Raw genomic sequence first — 22904 nt, 5'->3', positions numbered from 1 at the left:
ACACTAGATGGGGCTATAGCCAAAGGCATCTTAGCTTTGTTGCATTGTCATTTCGATACAAGAGCAGCAAGATGCAATGCACTGTCGCTGGTACATAGCACATGCTTATCGTCCTGTTCTTGTCATGTGTTGACATAGGTCCTGCTGATGATGACATTGCTTATGCATTACCTTTACCCCTTTTACCTGTTCTGGACTAGCTAAGGTAAATGTGAGGAATGTTGATGAAGATGGTGATGTAATATATTGTGCGTAGGTAAGAGTCATCTGGGTTCACGCCAGTGTAGTCTTGCGTTTTCTAGGCCTCTGCTCAGCTGTTAACTGGATCTCTCCAGACCTCTCTCTGTCGCCTCCTGCCAGCCGGTGGTGATGAGGGCACACTGTTTTAGCATGTTGTCTCCGCTCACTCCAGCACGGTCCTCCTCTATCTAACCACACCCTGCCCGCCTGCCTGGTTAGCAGGTTGGCTGCTCTGAAAACAGGAGAGGGAATGAGTTGGAAAGAGATTGAAGGGGGAAAAACTGTAAATAAATGATTTAGTTTTTTTTCCCTCTGCCGACGGGTTTATATTGCGCCTTGGCAGCACAACAAGCTTATTAGAATGTTTTCCATGTCGTTAAGTAATGTTTGAGCTCCTGCCGTGTATTTGTGATTAATTATGGACTGACGTCTGTCGTGCTCCATTAGTGACACGTTGACCTGGAGAGCTGGAGATGACCGGGGCCGGAGATGACCGTGAGGGAGAGATTGTGGAGGAAGGGGGGCACCCGGGGAATGCGTTGTAGAGAAATGAGGGGGCCGGCCAGGAGGGACAGTGTGGCATTCTCCAGCTTTTGTTGTGCCTAAATATAATATGGGGCCTGGCCGCCAGTGCTGAGCTGGCTGGGTGCTGGAGCGTGTTCAAATTGGCCGGAGAAAGAGTCCTCACGCCACACAATGGAGGGACAGCCCAGCCGCACGCCTGCTTTACATAACAATGTGCCTCTTACTCCATCCCCCTCCCCTCCTTCTTCCTCTATCCACCCTCCCCTGCAGTATCCCTCCACAATCTACTGTTCTTCTCTCTTTAGGCTACTCTGTCCCACTCAAATTCTCCCTATATATTTTCCCCATTTCTTTGTATTTTAATGGTCTGTCTATTCTTGAAATGTTCAACAACAACAAAAATACTCTGATTATACAATATTTAAGCACTGCACATGTTTGCAAATATAACATGACAGGGTTTTTTCACTAAAAAGGAGGGGCTATGAAGGTATTGTCCAGTCTGTCTCTCTCTGTCTCGCGCGCAGTCTACCGAGTCTGCAGTAGCATTACCTTGGCCTTTGTACAATGGCAGTAATCTATTTAATAAGAGTGCTGTTCAGCCTACTGAAAAGTTGTTGCTTGTGCATTAAATGTGCCTCCTAGGGTTGTGTGAGCCAGTCATTAAACATCTCTCTAACACCTGCTCTCCCTGTGCAAAACCATCGCTTTCTTTTTCCCCCTCAATTTATCAGAGAAACAGGGATTGTTTCATCTGTGTAACGGCCGTCTGTGGAGAGAGGGAAATGTGACAGTTGAGCTGTGCTGCGGTTCAAAACCCAGCGGTTTAGTTGATGATTAAACCCTCCAAAAGCACCTCTGCTCCTTGACATGGCCATACAGATGGGCACTACCTATTAACATGCCTCGACTGGGAAAATCCCATTTTACAAACTCCTGATAGCAGTGTCATGATGTCACTAATGACCAGTAAATGGGGAAATATTTCATTCCATGTCAGAAATGTGGGTTGTGTGCCTACCAAACACGGCAGAATTGAAGAAGCCTCCTGTCAGGCTTGTATTAATGCACCTTTTGTTGAACAGAGCAGAGCAGGCCAATCCTAGTGCCAACCCTCAGCCCCACCGCATGCAGCAGTGCTCAAATCTCTACTACCACACACTCCTTTCACTTCCAGCTCCCTCTACTTACAGGCAGAATGGAAATGCTTCCCCTAAAACGCTAACTTCAGGCGATCAGCCGACATTACGCCTCTCAGAGGTCAATTACAGCAGAAATTAGGGTAAAATGGGCCTCCAAACCCGACACTGCCGACGCGCTATGTTTTGACTGGTTCCTTATTGCCTGTGTGTTTTTATATTCCTCTTTTGTTTCTCCACTCTGTGTCTACAAAGGCTTCATTTGAGGGATTAATGTAGTGGGTGGGTTGGGGAGGGGAGGGGTTGGGGAGGAGTGTGTCGGGTGTTTGCTGAGGTGTACTGGGGTTTAGGACTTAGGGAGACACAAGGCCGCTGTTTGAACCACCTGATTTACACACGTTTACAGCTATCCAAAAGGCAGGTGTTCCTGGCCTGGACCTTGGCTGTGCACACACACACACACACACACACACACACACACACACACAGTTAAGCAAACAACCCCCCCCCCCATGTAGTTCTATTACATTCTTATCTCAAGAATTTCAGTTCACTCCTGACATTTAAGGCAATGTGAGGTAATCCACTGCAACCGATTTCACTTCTTTATTAGACACAGTACTTTATTAATATACCCAACCCAATGCATGTTTTCAGTACACTGGACTTTACTAGCCATCAGGGTAATGAGATGACCATCGACCATTGTTATTGTGGAGCGGTACGTTCTGCTCACACATACTTAAATCCCTCTTCAATACTTTTTTTAATAGTGTGTGTGTGTGTGTGTGTGTGTGTGTGTGTGTGTGTGTGTGTGTGTGTGTGTGTGTGTGTGTGTGTGTGTGTGTGTGTGGTACTTTTGTTACACCATTCCCCTTCCCTTGTGCTGTGTGATCAACCCATCTGCTGCCTCTTTCTTCCCCTCCCCTTTTCTCCATCCCTCATTCACACTCTCATTTTGTTTTTGTAAGATATGGACTGTGAAATGCTGTGCTCTCCTGAGTGCACTGTTGTCATATTTGTAGCAATTTGGGATGCACTACTATGCTGTCATTCTTTTCCAGAGCTCAGTCTCTGTCCATTCCCCAAAATACACCCATCACAATATCAGAAATACATGCCACCTGCTTACAAAAGATATGGCTCTGTCTTTATTTTACTGCTCATTCATTCAATCCATCCATTGACCTGACCACCATGTCCATCTGTGTGGTGTGTTTGTGTTCCCTCTCAGGACGTTCTAAACACAGTGATCCGTTCCTGTTCCCCACGCTTCTTCTACCTGGGCCTGCCTGGCTTCACTATGCTGGTGGGAGACTTCATCACCGCTGCAGCACGCATCCTCAGCCACGACACCTCCGAGGTACACAGACACGCACACAGACACACAGGCAGGCAGGCTTACGTCAAATGTGATGCAATATGTATTCAAATGTATTTAGGATCGTTAAACATATTCTGCTATACTTCATTTAGAAGTTCAGATAGGTGTGTTGAATGTACTACACAGTATTCAACTCCATAGAAACAACATATTCAGTGAGTTAAAGGACATAATGCTGCCGCTCCTGGAGGCTTTTCTCCTGGAGGCTTTTCCTTCAAGAAAATGTGTCATGCAACATAATCAGAGTTCTGTAGTGACGAGACAATGAATGTGTGTTATTTTCATCTGAAAGGCTCCGAGGATTGACGCACAGACCGTCCTTGGGTCGCTGGTCTGCTTTCCCAACCTCTACTTGCAGATTCCTCTGCTGCAGACTGTTCCTGGAACTGATGACATCGTCGTCGGGAACGAGGACATTAAGGTATTCATAGTTCTTACATTTACTTTGTCCTTTCAGTAAATACTCAGACAGCAAACTAATAAAAACACTGTGTAGGAGATAGAGTTGAAGTATCTTGATGAATAAAATGGACATTTTGGGTGGTATATGAAGTGGATTGTTCATCATGTCTTCTCTGTCCTCTCCTTTCAGGACTATCTGGTCAACATCTTACTGAAGACGGCACGCAATGAACCCTGTGAGGCAGCCAGGTATGAAAGCGATGGGGGTACAGAAGAAAGGTACAGTCGTGTGGAGGGAATGGGACTGATTGGATTCATGTTCAGATTTCAACGAAATAGTATAATGAAATAAAAGATTTGATGAATTTGTGTAATGTAAGAAGAAAATGAAAAGAGGGTAATGCGACTTCAGAGATACAACATGAGTAAGAATGTAATTGGTCCCATAGCGTGCATCAGTATTCTCTCACTGGTCTTCTGTGTGTTCTAGGTGTATAGCTGTATGTAGTCTGGGCCTGTGGGTATGTGAGGAACTGATGCAGAATAATATTCACCACCAGGTCAAGGATGCCATCAATGTACTGGGCGTAACACTAAAGGTGAGTGTGTTGATGCATCAGCGTCTATGTGAGTGACAACGTGCTCAGTGGCGTGACTCCTGGACAGTATGTTTTTGAAAACCTCTGCTAGATGCAGAGAGAACCAGTGTTTCCTGAGGGTTTTTGGGAAAAGAGCTTGGGGGCGGTGGTGTAATTTCCAGACCACTCGCGCTCAGTGGATGCAGGCCAATTTAAGCATTTAAGTTTCTTGCTGGTGCAATACCCCTCTAATGGAGCAGTATTCACTGCCCTGCCCAACCTGATGCACACATCCGGCTGGCCCAAAATAAAGGGGATGAGTGGGTGAACGGAGGGAGGGGTGCTTTTCTGAAAGCAGGTGCTGAACTCTCTGGATCTGTCTTTGTATTGGGCCATTTTTGCAATCCTGCATTGTCTGCTCTTGTTACATGTCAATAGGCATTCCGCTAGAAAACAGGGGACATTCTATTTCTGTGCCTTGAATTACAGATCCCCATTTTTAACAACACAACTGGGCCTGCCAATCGGTCCATAAACTTTAGTTTGAAAGAAAGTTCTTTGCAGAACCAAGACATTTTCATACCTTTTTCTGTTATGCCAGAGGTCCCCATAATAGTTTTATACAATTACTCATCCTACTACGTTGTTGACTTCCCAGAACACCTTGAAGCCTGATCTCTCGTTTACTGTCCTCTCTCTCGTGCGCGCTCTCAATTAAATTACATTCAAGGAGCTTCATTGGCATGGGAAACATCAACTCAGCAAAAAAAGAAACGTCCCTTTTTCAGGACCCTGTCTTTCAAAGATAATTCATAAAAATCCAAACTTCACAGGTCTTCATTGTAAAGGGTTTAAACACTGTTTCCCATGCTTGTTCAATGAACCATAAACAATTAATGAACCTGCACCTGTGGAACGGTCGTTAAGACACTAACAGTTTGCAGACGGTAGGCAATTAAAGTCCCAGTTATGAAAACTTAGGACACTAAAGAGGTATTTCTACTGACTCTGAAAAACACCAAAAGAAAGATGCCCAGGGTCCCTGCTCATCTGTGTGAACATGCCTTAGGCATGTTGCAAGGAGGCATGAGGACTGCACATGTGGCCAGGGCAATAAATTGCAATGTCCGTACTGTGAGATGACTAAGACAGCGCTACAGGGAGACAGGACGGACAGCTGATTGTCCTCGCAGTGGCAGACCACGTGTAACAACACCTGCACAGGATCGGTACATCCGAACATCACACCTGCGGGACAGGTATAGAATGGCAACAACAACTGCCTGGATTACACCAGGAACGCACAATTCCTCCATCAGTGCTCAGACTGTCCACAATAGGCTGAGAGAGGCTGGACTGAGGGCTTGTAGGCCTGTTGTAAGGCAGGTCCTCACCAGATATCACCGGCAACAACGTTGCCTATGGGCACAAACCCACCGTCGCTGGACCAGACAGGACTGGCAAAAAGTGCTCTTCACTGACGAGTCGCGGTTTTGTCTCACCAGGGGTGATGGTCGGATTCGCGTTTATCGTCAAAGGAATGAGCGTTACACCGATGCCTGTACTCTGGAGTGGGATCAATACTGGGATCAGTACTTAATACTGGGATCAGTACTTAATGCAGCGGGTGGCCACACCAGACACTGACTGCTGCTTTTGATTTTGACCCCCCCCTTTGTTCAGGGACACATTATTCAATTTCTGTTAGTCACATGTCTGTGGAACTTGTTCAATTTATATCTCAGTTGTTGAATCTTGTTATGTTCATACAAATATTTACACATGTTAAGTTTGCTGACAATAAACGCAGTTGACAGTGAGAGGACATGTATTTTTTTGCTGGGTTTGTTAACATTGCCAAAGCAAGTGAAGTAGATAATATACAAAAGTGAAATAAACAATAAAAATGAACAGTAAACATTTCACTCACAAAGTTCCAAAAGAATAAAGACATTACAAATGTTATGTATATATACAGTAATGTAACGATGTGCAAATGGTTAAAGTACAAGAGGGAAAATAGATTAACATAAATATGGGTTGTATTTACAATGGAAGGTTGCCCTTTTCTTGTAGCAACAGCTCACGAATCTTGCTGCTGTGTTGGCATGCTGTGGTATTTCACCCTGTAGATATGGGAGTTTATCAAAATCGGGTTTGTTTTCTAATTCTTTGTGGACCCATGTAATCTGAGGGAAATATGTGTCTCTGATATGATTTATACATTTGGCAGGAGGTTAGGAAGTGCAGCTCAGTTTCCACCTCATTTTGTGGGCAGTGTGCACATAGCCTGTCTTCTCTTGAGAGCCAGGTCTGCCTACGGTGGCCTTTCTCAATAGCAAGGCTATGCTCATGGAGTCTGTACGTAGTCAAAGCTTTCCTTAAGTTTGGGTCAGTCACTGTGGTCTGGTATTCTGCCACTGTGTACTCTGGTTAGGGCCAAATAGCATTTTAGTTTGCTCTGTTTTTTGTTAATTATTTTCAATGTGTCAAGCAATTATCTTTTTGTTTTCTCATGATTTGGTTGGGTCTAATTGTGTTGCTGTCCTGGGGCTCTGTGGGGTGTGTTTGTGAACAGAGCCCCAGGACCAGCTTGCTTAGGGGACTCTTCTCCAGGTTCATCTCTGTATGTGATGGCTTTGTTATGGAAGGTTTGGGAATCGCTTCCTTTTAGGTGGTTGTAGAATTTAACATCTCTTTTCTGGATTTTGATAATTACCGGGTCTCTCTCTCTCACTCTCTTGCTCGCTCGTCAGTTTGGGAACAAGGCTGTGGCTCATGTAGCCTGTGACCTGTTCCAGCTCCTCATCTCTCACTGGGAACACCTCCAGAGGCTAGAGCGCTCTCTCCCAAAGAAAATCATTGAGGTAGGAAGACACGGCTCCCCCTCAGCTCACCTAAGCATCTCCTTTTATCAGACATGCTATCTTCTTTCACTTGAGAAATATATAGATTCAACATGTCCCCTTATTTTTGTCCCATGCAGATCTTTGTGGCTACTATAGCATTTCTGTTGCCGAGCGCAGAGCACTCGGCAGTGGAGGCTGACAAAAAGGTACGGGGAAATGCTAAAGGACCCTTTTTTCATAGATGTAGCAAGTGCATTTGCACAGGAATCTTGTTCTATCTGGGCCCTATTTGTGTCTTTCCCCTCCTGATTTCTCTCTCCTTTTCTCCAGCTCTCTCTCTTTTCTCCCTCCAGACCTCCCTCTCTGTCCCTACCTCACTCCCTCCCTCATCCCCTCCCTAGCTGTTTTATTGATTATCTTTGCGTACAGTAGGCTTCATTGTGTGTGGAGGGTGCTGGGCTAATGGAAAAGGCCTCTCCTCTCTTTGTATGACTCAGCTAATGGTGTCTCTGCTGCTGTGCCTGCTGGACTGGTGCATGGCCATGCCCCTGAGTATGCTGCTGGAGCCCATCACCATGCCTGTGCTGGAGGACTCCACATCCCACAAGGCCCCTCTGCTCGACTACATCTACAGGGTGGGTAACAGAGAGAGAATACAGTGTCAAAGTACTTTGTCTTACTTCCACCACAGCCCTATTCAGATGCCCTATTCAACATTTTAAAGTTTATTCTATGCCGCCTTGGAAATTCAGTTTCCAATTTTTGTTTCCAGTTTCTACTGTTATGTGAGAATGCCCACCTAACCACCCCACCTGTTTGCTATTACACATGTAATACTCAAAAACATTCATTTATAACAGGTTTAGTTTTGTTTCTCGTCTTTTTATTTTGACCGATTGGGTGTTTGAACCCTTATTTAGAGATTTAAATGCTGAGGAAGAGGCTGAGCGTCAGGCTAAATGAATGAGGTGTTATTCATTGGAGGTTTGACAGATGCGGTCAAACACAAACCTTTATATGGATGTCAACCCTGATAAGAAATGGTCAAATTATTTAGATGTGTCTTTTAGAGGTCGACCGATTATGATTTTTCAATGCCGATACCAATTATTGGAGGACCAAAAAAAGCCGATACCGATTAATCGGACGATTTTTTATTTTAATTTTAATTGTTATTATTATTATTTTTTACTATTATTATTATTATTATTATTTTTTATTTTTTTTTTGTTTTTTTTAATTATTATCATTAAAAAATATACATATTTATTTTTTTATTTTTTTATTTTTTTTAATTATTATTATTTTTTTTTATTTTTTTTTTATAAAAAAATGTTTTGTAATAATGACAATTACAACAATACTGAATGAACACTTATTTTAACTTAATATAATACATCAATAAAATCAATTTAGCCTCAAATAAATAATGAAACATGTTCAATTTGGTTTAAATAATCCAAAAACAAAGTGTTGGAGAAGAAAGTAAAAGTGCGATATGTGCCATGTAAGAAAGCTAACGTTTAAGTTCCTTGCTCAGAACATGAACATATGAAAGCTGGTGGTTCCTTTTAACATGAGTCTTCAATATTCCCAGGTAAGAAGTTTTAGGTTGTAGTTATTATAGGAATTATAGGACTATTTCTCTCAATACGATTTGTATTTCATATACCTTTGACTATTGGATGTTCTTATAGGCACTTTAGTATTGCCAGTGTAACAGTATAGCTTCCGTCCCTCTCCTCGCTCCTACCTGGGCTCGAACCAGGAACACATCGACAACAGCCACCCTCGAAGCAGCGTTACCCATGCAGAGCAAGGGGAACAACTACTCCAAGTCTCAGAGCGAGTGACGTTGAAACGCTATTAGCGCGCACCCCGCTAACTAGCTAGCCATTTCACATCGGTTACACCAGGCTAATCTTGGGAGTTGATAGGCTTGAAGTCATAAACAGCGCAATGCTTGAAGCACAGCGAAGAGCTGCTGGCAAAACGCACGAAAGTGCTGTTTGAATGAATGCTTACGAGCCTGCTGCTGCCTACCACCACTCAGTCAGACTGCTCTATCAAATCATAGACTTAATTATAATATAATAAACACACAGAAATACCAGCCTTAGGTCATTAATATGGTAGAATCCAGAAACTATCATTTCGAAAACAAAACGTTTTTCCTTTCAGTGAAATACGGAACCGTTCCGTATTTTATCTAACGGGTGGCATCCCTAAGTCTAAATATTCCTGTTAAATTGCACAACCTTCAATGTTATGTCATAATTACATAAAATTCTGGCAAATTAGTTCGCAACGAGCCAGGCGGCCCAAACTGTTGCGTATACCCTGACTCTGCGTGCAATGAACGCAAGAGAAGTGACACAATTTCACCTGGTTAATATTGCCTGCTAACCTGGATTTCTTTTAGCTAAATATGCAGGTTTAAAAATATATACTTCTGTGTATTGATTTTAAGAAAGGCATTGATGTTTATGGTTAGGTACAGTCGTGCAACGATTGTGCTTTTTTCGCAAATGCGCTTTTGTTAAATCATCCCCCGTTTGGCGAAGTTGGCTGTCTTTGTTAGGAAGAAATAGTCTTCACTGCTGCATATACCCTGACTCTGTTGCAAGAGGTGACACATTTTCCCTAGTTAAAAGAAATTCATGTTAGCAGGCAATATTAACTAAATATGCAGGTTTAAAAATATATACTTGTGTATTGATTTTAAGAAAGACATTGATGTTTATGGTTAGGTACACGTTGGAGCAACGACAGTCCTTTTTCGCGAATGCGCACCGCATCGATTGTATGCAACGCAGGACAGGCTAGATAAACTAGTAATATCATCAACCATGTGTAGTTAACTAGTGATTATAATTGATTGATTGTTTTTTATAAGATAAGTTTAATGCTAGCTAGCAACTTACCTTGGCCAAGCAGGTGGTTAGAGCGTTGGACAACCGTAAGGTTGCAAGATTAAATCCCCGAGCTGACAAGGTAAAAATCTGTCGTTCTGCGCCTGAACAAGGCAGTTAACCCACCGTTCCTAGGCCGTAATTGAAAATAAGAATGTGTTCTTAACTGACTTGCCTAGTTAAATAAAGGTGTAATGAAAACTTGAAATCGGCCCTAATTAATCGGCCATTCCGATTAATCGGTCGACCTCTAGTGTCTTTGTCCTCGTGATAAGCCTGGAACTACAAGCCTGTCTAGATTTTAATAGAATATTTCTTAAAATGAGAGAGACTGCAGCTGCTATCTAGGAATTCAATGTTATTTGTTGTTCTATTGAGCACATCACAGTAAAGTTTATAAAGTTATTCTTTACTCAGTCTTTTCAGCTAGGCACTAATTTACATAGCAGTAAACCTCACAAAATGAATAAAGCAATTTGTCTTGTTTATGCATACTTTATTCTGCCTCGCTTCTGGATTTGTATCAGATGTTTCCCTTAACAAATCAATGAGCAGATTAAACTTAAAAGTGAGCCATTCATACAATGATGAAGAGAGATGGGACATTTCTGCATCTCTGCTGAGGATTTGAACTTTTTGGTGTATTTGTGTCTAACAGCATGAGGCTTCTCTGTGTAAAAGGCATGATTGCTCTGGACCTTATTGGTTCACTGGAGCTCCACTCCGGCTCCTCCATCTGCTCTCTGCCTGCCTCAGCAGCTGCACCCTCCCCTCGCTGTGCGTACGCGTGCATGCGTGAGTGGTCTATTTGCTTGTGTGTATGTTTTTGTGCGTCTGAGTGAGTGTGCATATGTGCCTCTGCACATCTGCACGTATCCATGTTTGTTCGAGTGTGTGTTACCTTCCTGGAACTGTTGCTATGTGATGTGCAGCCACTTAGTTGTCAAGCAAGCCAAAGATTTTTTTTCTCCTCCACAGAGGAACCACTTTGGGGCTTTGGTGTGGCAGCTGTTTGGTTCTGGCCTTTTCACCATAAACTCTAATCCCCCCCCCCATGCCCAGAGGACTGTTAGGCATAATAATCCACATACTGTCTGCATTTCCCCACACAATACTGTTTCAGATGACAGAACCTGCGCCTCTCCTCTGAGCCTCAGCCAAGTGTGTATGTGTGTGTTGAATGGGATTAGCCATTCATTTACATGGACCAGCCTCCACAAAGGGTTTACCAAGTCCACCCACTCAGTGTAAGAGGCCCCACAGTTTGCTATTGTCTAATATGTCAGGCGTAGCTTCCAAGCATTTCTCTGCTTACAGCACACAGGTGTGTGTGTGTGTGTGTGTGTGTGTGTGTGTGTGTGTGTGTGTGTGTGTGTGTGGCAACATGAGCAGAGGGATAAAATCTTAATTAAATCAAACAGAGTAAACCTGTCCAATCAGTGTAATCAACTGACCCAGCGGGTCTTATCTAGTCCTGCCAACCCACAGGACTGATGCCGTACCATCTGTTATGCAGATCGATACACTCATCACAGGAGAAATGGATTAGTGGCAATAAAGAGCTTCTCTTCTCTTAGATGGCCGTCTCACCATGACAAACAGACTGTATATTCCTCCTCCGTATGTTCCTGAACCATTCGAAGTGCAATAAGCAATGATTATCTTCCATACTTGCAACCTCTGCGTTCGAGATTACTGTATCATTTTCCTCTTACTTAGTTAGTAACTTACTTAGTTACTTCACCTTTGTTTCAGATACTGTAAGGTCAGTGTTGTTCAGCTATTCACTGGCTCCCGCTGTTGGTCAATGCCACCACTGTTGCATGCTTTAATCTCAGGCAGACTGGGTAGTGTGTCTGTTTGAGTGTGTGATGTACCTCATTTATGAGTCCCATGTGCTCGTTGATGCTGTGCAGCCAGCCACGCAAAGGAACAGTAGCAGTGACTGTATCCAAGGTTACCACCACATGCCACATGCAAGATTACCACATTACCACTGTTTTCCTCTTGTAGTTGCTTTAGGTGTTGACTCCTATCTTCAATCCTGTTCGGTAGGTGCTTCACTGTTGTGTCTCTGGCTCCAACCTGCACACCCAGCAGAGCCACTACCTCCTGAGCCTGTCTGACCTCTCCACTGACTACGACCCCTTCCTCATGCTGGGCCAGGTCAAGAATTCTGAGCCCCCGCCCTCACACACCGCTGCAGACTTTGGAAACCTGCTCACTGTTGCCGAGGGTAAGGAGACCTGAGACCTCACAACTGTCACTGCCCTAACCACTGTCACCAACACAGCAGGAGGCAGGATGGGCAGATTTAGTACCTGCTGTGTAGGAGATTGTTCTAGGGCTGACAGAGAAATTAAAGGAGGGCTGTGTACGTTTGTGTGTTAGAAACAGTATGTTTGTGTGTTAGACAGTGTGTTTGTGTGTTAGACAGTGTGTTTGTGTGTTAGACAGTGTGTTTGTGTGTTAGAGACAGTGTGTTTGTGCGTTAGAGACTGCGTTTGTGCGCTAGAGACTGCGTTAGAGGCTGTGTTTGTGCGTTAGAGACTGTGCTTTTGTGCGTTAGAGTCTGTGCGTTAGACTGCGTTAGATTGCGTTAGAGACTGCGTTTGTGTGTTAGACTGTGTGTTAGACTGTGCGTTTGTGCGTTAGAGACAGCGTTTGTGCGTTAGAGACTGCGTTTGTGCGTTAGAGACTGTGCGTTTGTGCGTTAGAGACTGTGCGTTTGTGCGTTAGAGACTGTGCGTTTGTGCGTTAGAGACTGTGCGTTTGTGCGTTAGAGACTGTGCGTTTGTGCGTTAGAAACTGCGTTTGTGCGTTAGAGACTGTGTTTGTGCGTTAGAGACTGTGTTAGAGACTGTGTGTTTGTGCATTAGAGACTGTGTGTTTGTGCGTTAGACTGTGTGTTTGTGCGTTAGACTGTGTGTTTGTGCGTTAGAGACTGTGTGTTTGTGCGTTAGAGACTGTGCTTTTGTGCGTTAGACTCTGCGTTAGACTGCGTTAGACTGCGTTAGACTGCGTTAGAGACTGCGTTTGTGCGTTAGACTGTGCGTTTGTGCGTTAGAGACTGCGTTTGTGCATTAGAGACTGCGTTAGAGACTGTGTGTTTGTGCGTTAGAGACTGTGTGTTTGTGCGTTAGACTGTGTGTTTGTGCGTTAGAGACTGTGCTTTTGTGCGTTAGAGACTGTGCGTTAGACTGCGTTAGAGACTGCGTTTGTGCGTTAGACTGTGCGTTTGTGCGTTAGAGACTTTGCCTTAGAGACTGTGCGTTTGTGAGTTAGAGACTGTGCGTTACAGACTGTGCGTTAGAGGCGGCGCGTTTGAGCGTCAGAGGCGGCGCGTTGGAGACGGCGCGTTTGAGCGTTAGAGACGGTGCGTTTGAGCAATAGAATGCTTTTGAGTGCCCTGTCATCCAAGGTGTGTGCCCAGCTGCCCCTGCTTGTTTTACATATAACTCTTCCTCATCCAGACCACACTCTTCCTCTCCCAAACCACCTGGGAAATGGGCAGTGGGGGGGATTTACAGTTTTTAATAGGTAACCTTCCATTTGGATGTAGCTACTCTATTAAATGTTAATGTTTTGACCTAATATTGACTAGACTAACACATGGAATGGAATGTTTAAAGAGATAACCATTAGTGCTCTGCCCCAGGGAGAGGACCCATTATCAAAGAGACATCTAAAAATTATTTTTATTAGTGACCTTGTGTTGCCATTAGGTTATGTATTAGAGTATTTCTTTACAACGGCCATTTCCACCACTAATGTTTCAGAAGTCATTTTTTTCTTTCAACCAAAAGAACATACCCATTGACGCAATGTTGGCTAAGCCCAGCTGAAATATCTAGCTTATGTCATTACTTTTCATACAGCCCTACAAAGTCTAGCTAGAAACTACAGAAGGCTAGCCAAAGAGCACTATGCATTCCCCTTGAGATCATATTGATTAAGTCTCATCAAAGGGCCCGTGTATCTCTAATGCAGCCTCTCTAAAGAGCTTTCTCCACTTTGATGAGGGATGATGGTATTGATAGCACTGTCACAATGCGGAGCGCGTCTTCTTGTTTTTCCCCCCATCGTAACTCTTTCATTTTGGAATAGTTCTGAGCATTTAAATCAATCTGGTTCAGGGAGTAGCACTCTATTCACCGTGCTGTAAAGACGTCCTTCTCATTAGCACTTTGCCAGTCTTTTCTCTCCTCCCATTGTAGCAGACTCAATGGCCTTTTCAAAGTTGTCTCCCATGATTAGATGCTACCTACTTATTTATGGCAGAGGTGTGTTGGCCATAACCATTGTGAGAAATGAAAAACAACGCTTAGTTATTATGAAGGAAAAGCTAGCTTTGTGTGAAAAGGCCAGAGAATTGAGAACCTGTCTACACATGGTAATTTGGTTAAAATAGATGGAGCCCCAAGTTCACGTTGAATTGCTTAATGAGTTTACTATAGTTTATAAGGATCCCCTTTAGCTGTTGCACATTAGCTGTTGCACAGTACGAAAAAAAGTAGGAAAATGTACATGTAAAATGCACATGCAGCAGCTACTCTTCCTGGGGTCCACACAAAACATCAAATACATGAGTGCATACAATACATGACAAAGTACATGTGCTGGGTCTTGACTTCCCTGTATAAAATACATGTAAACATGGGGGTTATTTACAAGGTTAACGAAATGATTTGTCTCTCAGGATGTCTTTAGACCATCTTATTCCCGTTCTCCTCTTGCCTCCAGAGAAGAAAAGACGGAATATGGAGCTCATCCCTCTGACGGCACGGATGATCATGACACACCTTGTGAACCACCTGGGCCACCATCCCCTCAGTGGTGGCCCCGCCCTCCTGCACAGCCTGGTCAGTGAGAACCATGACAACCCCTTTGTGGAATCATCAGAGCTCTCCTCTGAGGTGTTCAAGAGCCCCAACCTGCAGCTGTTTGTGTTCAACGACAGCACCCTGGTGTCCTACCTCCAGATACCCTCGGAGCCCTCTGGTCCAGGGGAATCCTACGACAACTCCTCCCAGGTACGGGTCATCGTCAGGGACATCTCTGGAAAGTACTCCTGGGATGGAGGGGTCCTCTACCGCACCCAGGAGGGAGTCAACGGCATGCATCAGAGGACCTCAGACCCCTCCAACCACTCCACCACCAAGCCCACCTCACCAGGAACCTCAGACCCCTCCAACCACTCCACCACCAAGCCCACCTCACCAGGAACCTCAGACCCCTCCAACCACTCCACCACCAAGCCCACCTCACCAGGAACCTCAGACCCCTCCAACCACTCTACCACCAAGCCCACCTCACCAGGAACCTCAGACCCCTCCAACCACTCCACCACCAAGCCCACCTCACCAGGAACCTCAGACCCCTCCAACCACTCCACCACCAAGCCCACCTCACCAGGAACCTCAGACCCCTCCAACCACTCCACCACCAAGCCCACCTCACCAGGAACCTCAGACCCCTCCAACCACTCCACCACCAAGCCCACCTCACCAGGAACCTCAGACCCCTCCAACCACTCCACCACCAAGCCCACCTCACCAGGAACCTCAGACCCCTCCAACCACTCCACCACCAAGCTCACCTCACCAGGAACCTCAGACCCCTCCAACCACTCCACCACCAAGCCCACCTCACCAGGAACCTCAGACCCCTCCAACCACTCCACCACCAAGCCCACCTCACCAGGAACCTCAGACCCCTCCAACCACTCCACCACCAAGCCCACCTCACCAGGCACCTCTGAGCGCTCCAACCCCCCTGGCTGGGACTCCCAGTCAGGCTGTGATGAGGAGGAGGAGGAGGTTGATGGCCTGGATCAGCTCCTAGAGGACCTGGGATACAGCAGCCCTGAGTGCCTGCCCCAGCCCAGGCTGAGGCTCAACCAGCCAGCCCCCTCTCCCTGTGGGATGAACCTGGAGCAGGAAGGGGCCATCATGGAGGCCATCCTCAGGCAGACGCAGCAAGAGGAGGAGCAGGTGAAGAGGTGGAACGCAGACGTGAGCGTCAAGGCCACCGGCCAGAGAGAACCCGCTCACCAGGAGCCCAAAGCTCTCTTCTACTTCTGCAGACTGCTACTCAACGACCTGGGCATGAACTCGTGGGACCACAGGTACAGAGCCGAGCACAACACCACCACATCCACAGCTGTAGACTAGTTAGAAGAATACCTCACAGAGAGAGAGAAAGTGGGAGAGAAAAAGTGCAAGGAAAGGCCTGGCAGGGTGTGTAGTGTTAATCTGCTCTCCACAGGGAAACTGTGCCCAACTGTAGATTAGTAATGGTCTCGGAGCTCAATTTAAACCTGTTTGCACCTGTTACTCGTCACACCAAAAACCAAACATAAAACATTAAACTTTCTTATCCTACTTTCAATCTGGGTTTTACCATTAAAAAAATAGCATGCACAGTCTTTGCACTGGTTCATGTGAAGTGCCATCTGGATGCTTTTCAAGTTCACTTTTGTTTATTCCTTTTCAGGAAAAGCTTTCATCTCCTGAAGAAGAACTCAAAACTTTTGAGAGAACTGAAGAATTTGGATTCCAGACAGTGGTATGTTCCTGTACACTGGTTATTTAGGGCCTCTTCAGCACACACTGTATCCCTAGGTAACATTGGCATGTATGATTTGCTTCTTGTTCGGCATTTTAAAAGGAACTTACTGAATCTCTAATCAAGACCTTTTGAACAAACCATCCTAGATTTCACCTAGGTATTCTAGCTAAGCCTGAAATATGGCAGCGTTCCATGTCCCTCATTACTCTGAACCTAAGCCCGCTAATGAAGATTATCTTCCTCTAAATCAGTAAAAATCACAGTCTCAAGGTGACATGTATTAAAACTGCTTCACTCTGCCCTCCCCTCCTCTCGTCCTAATCTACACCATCTCGGGCTGATCACAGCTAGGCAGTACTCACACACAGCGATCAATAGGCACTTCACACTGCTAATGACTGGGGCTTATTAAAGAATGCCCCCAGGATTTTGCCAGACAAGGCAACCTGTGTCGAAGCATCCAAAATGCCCCCAATTTAACACAGCACCATGCTCGGTGAAGCGCAGGGGTGGAACTCTGTGTCTGCTCTTGTTTTGTTTGTCACATGACGGGGGGGGGGGGCAGTAAACACACATACTATTGTACACTAACTCTTAAGAATCTTCATTAGTGGGCTTAGGTTAGCCTAGTGGTTAGAGCGTTGGGCCAGTAACTGAAAGGTGGCTAGATCGAATCCCTGAGTTGACAAGGTAAAAATCTGTCACTCTGCCCCTGAACAAGGGAGTTAACCCACTGTTCCCTGGTAGGTCATCATGGTAAATAAGAATTTGTTCTTAACTGACTTGCCTAGTTAAATAAAGGTTACATTTTTAAAAATGAAGACATGTTTTTTTCTCTAATATGAACCATATTTGCTACAATTACTTTTTGGAATTTGCACAGTATTGTTTGGAGATGTACGTTTGGCAGCCTGGTCTCAGAGCAAAGCATATGATATTTTACTAAAATCAGTGGCACTCAGATTTAGTATGGTATGTTACATTCGATAGGACAGTAGGTTACTTGAATGTCTGTTCGAATCGCATCACAAACAACTTTAGAATTTTAGCTAATTAGCAACTTTGTAATTAGGAAAGGGAAAGGGGGATACCTAGTCAATTAACTACTTACTGCTTTTCCCTACTTTGCAACTACTTAGCATGTTAGCTAACCTTTCCCTTAACCTTAACCCTTTAACCTAACTCCTAACCCTATCCTTAACCTTAACCTTGTCATTGTAATAGTATGTTATGAATTGTAATTTGTAACATACTATATGTCCTGCAATTCATATTATAATGAATGACTGCTATTACATTTGTAGGCCAATGTAATGTAATCTTACGTAAAGTAATATTTCATATTAAATGAAGTGCCACAGATTTTAGCCAAATATAATTTGTTTTGCTTTTGAGTCCAGGTTACATTTGGTGGTGTGTAGTTCACATTTCAGAGCACGCTCATCTTAACTGGGCTGAGTGTGGAGGTAGGCACTAAGAACAGTGTAGCTTCACTAGGTCCATTGTTCTAACGACAGGTCTGTGTGTTTGTCTTAACAGCAGGGAGACACACAAGATCGCTGTGTTCTACATCGGAGAGGGTCAGGAGGACAAATGCTCCATCCTGTCCAACAGCGCAGGCAGTCAGGCCTACGAGGATTTTGTGTCTGGCCTGGGATGGGAGGTACACACACGCGCACACACACTCCTGCAGCAGGGTTTCCATTAGGAAATTGTGGCGCTGGACATTTGACTGGCAGCATTTTAATTTACCGGACATTTGAGAAATTTACCGGACCCATGTGGTCGTCCGCTCATGATGACATAAATTATATTTAGATTATGGTAATTCATATTAAGAGAACATGCAAGTTGAGGATGCAAAGATGTGCAGTCCTTACCGAATTATGATGGGCACTTTGAAGTTGTTAGAATAACTGTCCACATTTACTTTTCCTCAGCCAACAAGATGAGTAACAAACAGCAAAATCACTAGCCTATGTTAATCTACTATCCCCCATAGTAGAAAAGTGTACCTATTCTATTGGTCAGCTTGTCGAGGAAGAAATAGCCTACCGTAAATTCCGGACTATAAGCCGCAACTTTTTTCCCACGCTTTGAGCCTCGCGGCTTAAACAATGACGCGGCTAATATATGGATTTTTCCCGCTTTCAATTTAAAAAAAATAAAATAAACACATTCTGTGACGTGCTCAGTTTTTTGGCGGCATGAAGCTTTCATTAGACCAATGAAATTGCCGAACGGGTTAAGGTCAAACAACTTTTTTGTTTACTGTTTAGATTAAATCGAGCGCTCTCAAACTTCCCATCATTCTGATTACGGTAGTCATTTTGTCACCCTCATCATGGCAAAGACACAGAGAAATGCATATGATGCAGCTTTCAAGTTGAAGGCGATTGATCTGGCTGTTGGAAAAGGAAATAGAGCTGCTGCACGGGAGCTTGGTCTTAATGAGTCGATGATAAGACGTTGGAAACAGCAGCGTGAGGAATTAACTCAGTGCAAAAAGACAACTAAAGCTTACTGCTAATTTTTTATTTTTTGTTACAAGCCGTGTTTCGTTAAAGCCTATTTATTTTTGTTACAAGCCGTCTTTCGTTAAAGCCGATTTATTTTTGTTACAAGCCGTGTTTCGTTAAAGCCTGTGTAAAGTTCATTTGTTTCAATGTACCGGTAGGCACCTGCGGCTTATAGACATGTGCGGCTTATTTATGTTCAAAATTAATATTTTTTTTTATATTCAGTGTGTGCGCTTAATAGTCCGGAAATTATGGTAATCCAAACAGACTCTGGGACAGTTTTGGGACGATAGATCCCAAATTCATACAACCAGTAGGCCTAGACTACATTTGATGCAACAGATCAGAACGTTTAGCTTAAAATGTTGATAAACTTTTATTTCTTCAGATTATAAAAGCACAGCAATAATCCAATTAGTGGGAAAATACCATTGTCAAAAGCACACTGCACATGCGAGCGGTTTCATGTAACAGATGAAAATATCCATTAGAAATTTAGAAAGAGGGGAGATCTAGCATGGGTTGCTAATATGACTAGGATTGTCTTTGGCTCCTGGACAATGAAAGAAAGTTGATTAGAAAATAATTGCCTCCACGGATATGGTCTGATTTTGGCTAGGCTACTTTGATGCAAGGTAAGACATGCCTCATAATATGTAGTAAAATGTATACGTTTTCAAAAAGCCGTACTGCCTCCAGCTCATTGTAAAGTGGTGTGTGACGAGCTGATGAAGCCTGCCTTTCATTGCCTATGCGTTTGCTATTTGAGATGCTGAAGCAGCAGCTCTCAAGCTGTCTGACAGATTTTCTGCTCAAAGGCTCTGTATGCTGTACACATTCAATAAATAAGATACATAACGAATATACTGTACACACCCAATTTAATTTCACCATATTATGCAAATTAACCTGTAGATCCCTCAAAACAAACCACTGCATTTTTTTCATTGTTCCCCTGTAATCAGGGACTGATTGAGACATGGGACACCAGGTGTCTGCAATTAATTATCAGGTAGAACAGAGAACCAGCAGGCTCCGGACTTCGTAGGGTCAGAGTTGAGTACCCCTGCTATAGAACTATAAGTATGACAATTCAAATGCATTTACATCGACTAATATTTCCATCAATGAATAGGCTAAAAAGCATTATTACGCAATGGGATTTTTTTATTTTTCTCCCGGACCATTGGCCAGCGGCAATTGTATTTATTCGCTTTTCTATTTATTTTTTGGGCCAAAAGCCGGCTATTACCGGCTAGTGGAAACCCTGTCCTGCATCTCGTCTCTCTCTCTGACACACGCACACTGACATCACGCTCTCCTAACCGTGTTGTGTGTCCCTCAGGTGGATCTAGCCACACACTGTGGCTTCATGGGAGGGCTTCAGAGGAACGGCAGCACAGGACACACTGCTCCCTACTATGCTACCTCCACAGTGGAAGTCATCTTGCATGTGTCCACACGAATGCCGTCCAACTCTGACGACTGCCTCACAAAAAAGGTACTTGTTAATATTACTCCCTCCAGATCAGTGGTTCCCAAACTTTTTATAGTCCCGTACCCCTTCAAACATTCAACCTCCAGCTGCGTACCCCCTCTAGCACCAGGGTCAGCACACTCTCAAATGTTGTTTTTTGCCATCATTGTAAGCCTGCCACACACACTATGCAATACATTTATTAAACATAAGAATGAGTGGGAGTTGTCGTCACAACCCGGGTCATGGGAAGTGACAAAGAGCTCTTATAGGACCAGGGCACAAATAACAATCAATACGTTTGCTCTTTATTTAGCCATCTAACATTTAAAACTTTATTTGTTCATCAAACTGTGAATAACTCACCACAAATTAATGAGAAGGGTGTGCTTGAAAGGATGCACATAACTCTGCAATGTTTGGTTGTATTGGAAAGAGTCCCAGTCTTAAATCATTTTCCACATAGTCTGTGCCTGTATTTAGTTTTCATGCTAGTGAGGGCCGAGAATCAACTCTCACATAGGTACGTGGTTGCAAAGGGCATCAGTGTCTTAACAGCGCAATTTGCCAAGGCAGGATACTCTGAGCGCAGCCCTATCCAGAAATCTGACAGTGGCTTTTTCACAGAACCGCTTGTTGCAATTTCAATGAGGCTCTCTTGTTCAGATATCGGTAAGTAGACTGGAGCCAGGGCATGAAAGGGGTAACGAATCCAGTTGTTTGTGTCACACGTTTCGGGAAAGTACCTGCGTAATTGCGCACCCAACTCACTACGGTGCTTCGCTATATCACATTTGACATTGTCCATAAGCTTGACTTCATTTGCACACAAAAATCATAAAATGATGGAAAAGACCTGTGTGTTGTCCTTGTTAATGCAGACAGAGAAGAGCTCCAACTTCTTAATCATAGCCTCAATTTTGTCCCGCACATTGAATATAGTTGTGGAGAGTTCCTGTAATCCTAGATTCAGATCATTCAGGTGAGAAAAAACATCACCCAGATAAGCCAGTCGTGTGAGAAATTCGTCATCATGCAAGCAGTCAGACAAGTGAAAATTATGTCAGTAAAGAAAACTTTAAGCTCATCTATCAATAAAAAAAAAACGTGTCAATACTTTGCCCTTTGATAACCAGCGCACTTCTGTATGTTGTAAAAGCGTTACATGGTTGCTGCCCATATCATTGCATACACGAGAGTTCAGGGGCCTTGCTTTAAAAACATCTTTCAAGAGCCTCTCGGTGGATGCTGCAGTGTACCCAAGTGGCATCGTTAGCAACTGCTTGCACGTGCGTTACCACTCCACTATGTCTCTCTGTCATGGCTTTTGCACCATCAGTACAGATACCAACACATCTTGACCACCAAAGTCCATTTGATGTCACAAGCTGTCCAGTACTTTAAAAATATCCTCTCCTGTTGTCCTGGTTTCCAGTGGTTTGCAGAAGAGGATGTCTTCCTTAATTGACCCCCCATAAACGTATCGGACATGTACCAGGAGCTGTGCCAGGCCCGCCATGTCTGACTCCAGCTGTAATGCATAGAATTCACTGGCTTGTATGCGAAGCAGTAATTGTTTTAAAACATCTCCTGCCATGTCACTGATGCGTTGGGAAACAGTGTTGTTTGATGAAGTCATTGTCTGTGAAGTTTTTTTGGCCTTTTCCCCCAGCATTGCCCCAGCCAAATCCGTGGCTGCAGGAAGAATGAAGTCCTCCACAATAGTATGGGGCTTGCCTGTCCTAGCCACTCGATAGCTCACCATATAAGATGCTTCTAGGCCCTTCTTATTAATGGTATCTGTTGCTTTTATACATGTCTTTCTACTCGAAAGTCATCTTAATTCTCGCTCCAAAAAGTCACATGGCTTATTTTTCAAATTGGCATGTTTTGTTTCTAAATGTCTGCACGAGAGTGAAGGTTTCATTGAGTTGTGAGATAGTACTTTTGTACATATAACACACTGTGGCTGAGGAAAGGCACTACTCCCAATATAAGTGAACCCCAAATCAATGTAGTTCTCATCATATATTTGCGCGTCTTCGATGGTCCAATGTCCCTGTCTGTTGTTCGGTGCTTTCCTGGGGGGCAGTAGCTCTTCGGCTCCATCAGATTCACAACGGTCAGTGTCCATGCTAGCTGGGCTAACAACAAATGTAGAATTACTGATGCTAGCATTGGATATGCTTGTGGAAGCAGAACAACTTGTCGTCGACAGGTGCAGGTGTAGTACTGCTGGTAGTAGCAGTACTACCAGTAGAGCTGGTATGTGTCTCTATAGACGCGGGCCTTACTTTTTTAACCATTTA

General features: G+C 44.1%; 1 protein-coding gene across 4 annotated transcripts in view; it reads left to right on the top strand.

Annotated features, from left to right (window-relative positions):
• Positions 1–22904, top strand: part of LOC115172737 (ral GTPase-activating protein subunit alpha-2) — a 200117-nt gene that overhangs the window by 119232 nt on the left and 57981 nt on the right. For all 4 annotated transcript variants that reach the window (XM_029730450.1, XM_029730447.1, XM_029730449.1 and 1 more), the window contains 12 exons: positions 3139–3267; positions 3581–3709; positions 3881–3939; positions 4181–4289; positions 7025–7135; positions 7255–7323; positions 7615–7752; positions 12085–12265; positions 14773–16156; positions 16525–16596; positions 18139–18262; positions 20464–20619. In XM_029730450.1, the coding sequence (XP_029586310.1) occupies positions 3139–3267; positions 3581–3709; positions 3881–3939; positions 4181–4289; positions 7025–7135; positions 7255–7323; positions 7615–7752; positions 12085–12265; positions 14773–16156; positions 16525–16596; positions 18139–18262; positions 20464–20619 (2661 nt within the window). The remainder of the gene's footprint in view (positions 1–3138; positions 3268–3580; positions 3710–3880; positions 3940–4180; positions 4290–7024; positions 7136–7254; positions 7324–7614; positions 7753–12084; positions 12266–14772; positions 16157–16524; positions 16597–18138; positions 18263–20463; positions 20620–22904) is intronic.

Source organism: Salmo trutta, chromosome 33, assembly GCF_901001165.1.
Source record: "Salmo trutta chromosome 33, fSalTru1.1, whole genome shotgun sequence".
In the NCBI taxonomy this organism is placed as follows: domain Eukaryota; kingdom Metazoa; phylum Chordata; class Actinopteri; order Salmoniformes; family Salmonidae; genus Salmo; species Salmo trutta.
This window is presented reverse-complemented; position numbering and strand designations above follow the sequence as displayed.